At 36.8% G+C, this 2,797-nt stretch overlaps 1 protein-coding gene across 1 annotated transcript in view; it reads left to right on the forward strand.

Annotated features, from left to right (window-relative positions):
• The window catches only part of mturn (maturin, neural progenitor differentiation regulator homolog (Xenopus)), a 25,186-nt gene that overhangs the window by 17,532 nt on the left and 4,857 nt on the right, over nt 1-2,797 (forward strand). Inside the window, exon 2 of the mRNA XM_007559753.2 lies at nt 1,599-1,721. Coding sequence (XP_007559815.1) covers nt 1,599-1,721 — 123 coding nt within the window. The remainder of the gene's footprint in view (nt 1-1,598; nt 1,722-2,797) is intronic.

Here is a 2,797-nt window from a genome sequence, read left to right on the forward strand (position 1 = left end):
GAGAGAGAGAGAGAGAGAGAGTTTGTAAAAATAATCTAGGATTAAAAAACATTTCCCAGAAGAACATGTCAGGTCTCCCTACTGACCTAAATCAGATAAGCCTAAAATAACACTTCAGATGTCATAATTTTCAATACGAGGTAACCTGCGGCACAGTTCCTACCGCAAGTTTTACTGGACACCAATAATGCTGTTGACTAATACATAACCTAACAGCGTGACCTTTGGACTCTGATTAAAGGGATGTTAAGTACACAAAGCGTCATAGCTGCAGTGGTCCATCACATGCAGTTGTTTCCATGAAAGCCTTGACCAATTTCTTCAGGAGCGTCTTGGGTCTGATATCAGCCTATCTCCAGTCAGCGTTGATTTATTGTGTTTATTGAAAGAGGTCACATATCTCAATAAGCAGACTCGATTACCGTCCATTGCTGCACATCTCGAGGCAGATATTGTTTTTCAGTGCAAAATAGCTTGAGCTGGACGACATTTTCACATCTTCCCTTGCAGCTCTGGCTGTACATTCTGGAAGGTAAACCTCCGTCCCAGTCTTAAGTCTTTTTCAGCCTTTAGCAAGTTTCTTTCCAGGATTGCCCTCTACTTATGCTTCCCACAGCTTCCCATCAACTTGGACTTGCTTTCCAGTCCATGCGGGCCAAAAAGTTACATTTTGGTTTCGCCTGATCCGAGCTCCTTCCTCCACGTTTCCTGTGATCCCTTCTTGAAACAAACATGAAACAAGACTTATTTGTGTGTATTTTTTTCAGCCCTGTTTTAAATTTCTTCACAAATTTTTGTGTGACACACATAAATTTATCTGACAGAGGCAACTCTTTGCTAGATTTTATTTAGTGGTATAAAGAGTATCATTTTCGTCACACTTCTTAGATTTTTACTCTTGAAAAGAAAAATGAAACCTTGAATTCTTTACTTTTCACTTCAGAGTTATGCACAAAGTTGTTGCTCAACTGCATCAAATATGAATAAAATATATTGAAGTGTGTGATTTTTACGTGACAAAATGTTACATTTTAAAGGTGTTTTAATGCTTTTAAAATCCACTGTAAATAGATTAGGAATGGGCCAAAAAGAAAAAAAAAACTTGTAGATTTCTAGCATGATAAAAGTTGGCTTTAATCCTGAAACAAGTAAATTAAACCACAAAGTAAACCAGATCCTTCTTTCTGAATAAAACCAACAAAGGGGTGGGAGTGTTATGAGGTAATGATGTATTTCATAATACTATCAGATGCTGCTAATTTTTCAAGAAGTGCTGCAACTACAGATTTATGATTTACAAGATGATTTAATGGTTTTACCCTAAGAATGTATTTTACAAAAACTAGGGATATGTAGTGTTAAATAACACTACATTGAATATCCCTAGTTTTTGTTTCACTTAAATCTCATATATCCCTCATATTATTTATGTTTTGTGCCGGTGTTTTTGTTGCTTTTAGAATGAAAGATTGTGTCTTCAAAGTTCCTATCTCCTTTGCTAGAGCTTGGTTGAAAATATGTTGTAAACCAGTGTTTGCGTGTGTGTGTGTGTGTGTGTGTGTGTGTGTGTGTGTGTGTGTGTGTGTGCGCATGTGCAGCATGTTTGGAGTGAGAGCGAGGACTGCCTTCCGTTTCTGCAGCTGGCCCAGGACTACATTTCCTCCTGTGGGAAAAAGACTCTTCTGGAGGTGTTGGAGAAGGTCTTCACGTCCTTCAGGCCTGTAAGGAAACTGAAAGCATGCAACTCACTGTGTCAGTTTGCTTCCTAACACACTGTCACAGCAAAGTAATTTCTGTCTGCTGAGTCTAAGTCGATTACAGACTTGATACCTTCTGTTCTCTCTGCCCATAAAAGACACCATGCTGGACTAAACTCAAGAAATCTTTATAGGAACTTAAGCTTTAAAGCAACCATTTTTCAAATGTTTTCAACACCTGTGTGTCCTAGTGTTTATTACTATGGCAGAGGGTAGAGTAAGACTTTTTTAATGTTTTGAAAGTGCAGGTTAAATATAAAACTAACCTGGTAAATACTTTTGAATGTGTTATGATCTCAGTTCATCCAATAATTACGCACAACCTTATTACTTCCTGCAATTTAGAAGTTACAAGAAAACACAATTCAAACCTGATAAATACATAATATCTTAAGACATTAGTAAGCCACACCTACAAACATACCAGACTGAACTGAATAACATATTTTTAAAAAGCAACTCTCTTCAATAGGGGAGAATTCTGCCAATTCTGATGCTTCAGATGAGCCTTTAGGTTTGGCAGTGGTGGTCCTTACACTGAGTTTTGAGTAAAGTCTCTTAAAAACTGTTTTAGAATTAGTTAAACAAGCATAAAAATTAGAGATGTGCCGATCAGGTTTTTTCCTGCAAATTTCCTGCCGATCACCCATGAGGGCCAATCACGGCCGATCACCAATACTGATCACATTATTTTTTTTTTAATCATAAGCACTACCGGTTACATTATGTGGAAAAAGGAACCATGAATTCACCTTAATTTAAACAAAAACTTGTTTTTAATAACTTTTTCCAAGAACAAAACAAAACAGGCATTGTGCAAATTGTACTGGTAATACTATCTTTAACAGACTGAAAACATATGAAGACTCTGAAGAGGTTAAATAATGCAAAGAGTCTAAATAAAATCTCTCAACATTGCCAAAAAATTCAAGTATAAAACTTAACATTCAAAGGCAAATACAGGTTCCATTACAATAAACAATCCAGAGTTACTGAATGAAAACTTCCTGATAGCATGGCGGCTAGCTGATTACTGCTAG

This window comes from Poecilia formosa, unplaced genomic scaffold, assembly GCF_000485575.1.
Source record: "Poecilia formosa unplaced genomic scaffold, Poecilia_formosa-5.1.2 Scaffold107, whole genome shotgun sequence".
Lineage (NCBI taxonomy): Eukaryota > Metazoa > Chordata > Actinopteri > Cyprinodontiformes > Poeciliidae > Poecilia > Poecilia formosa.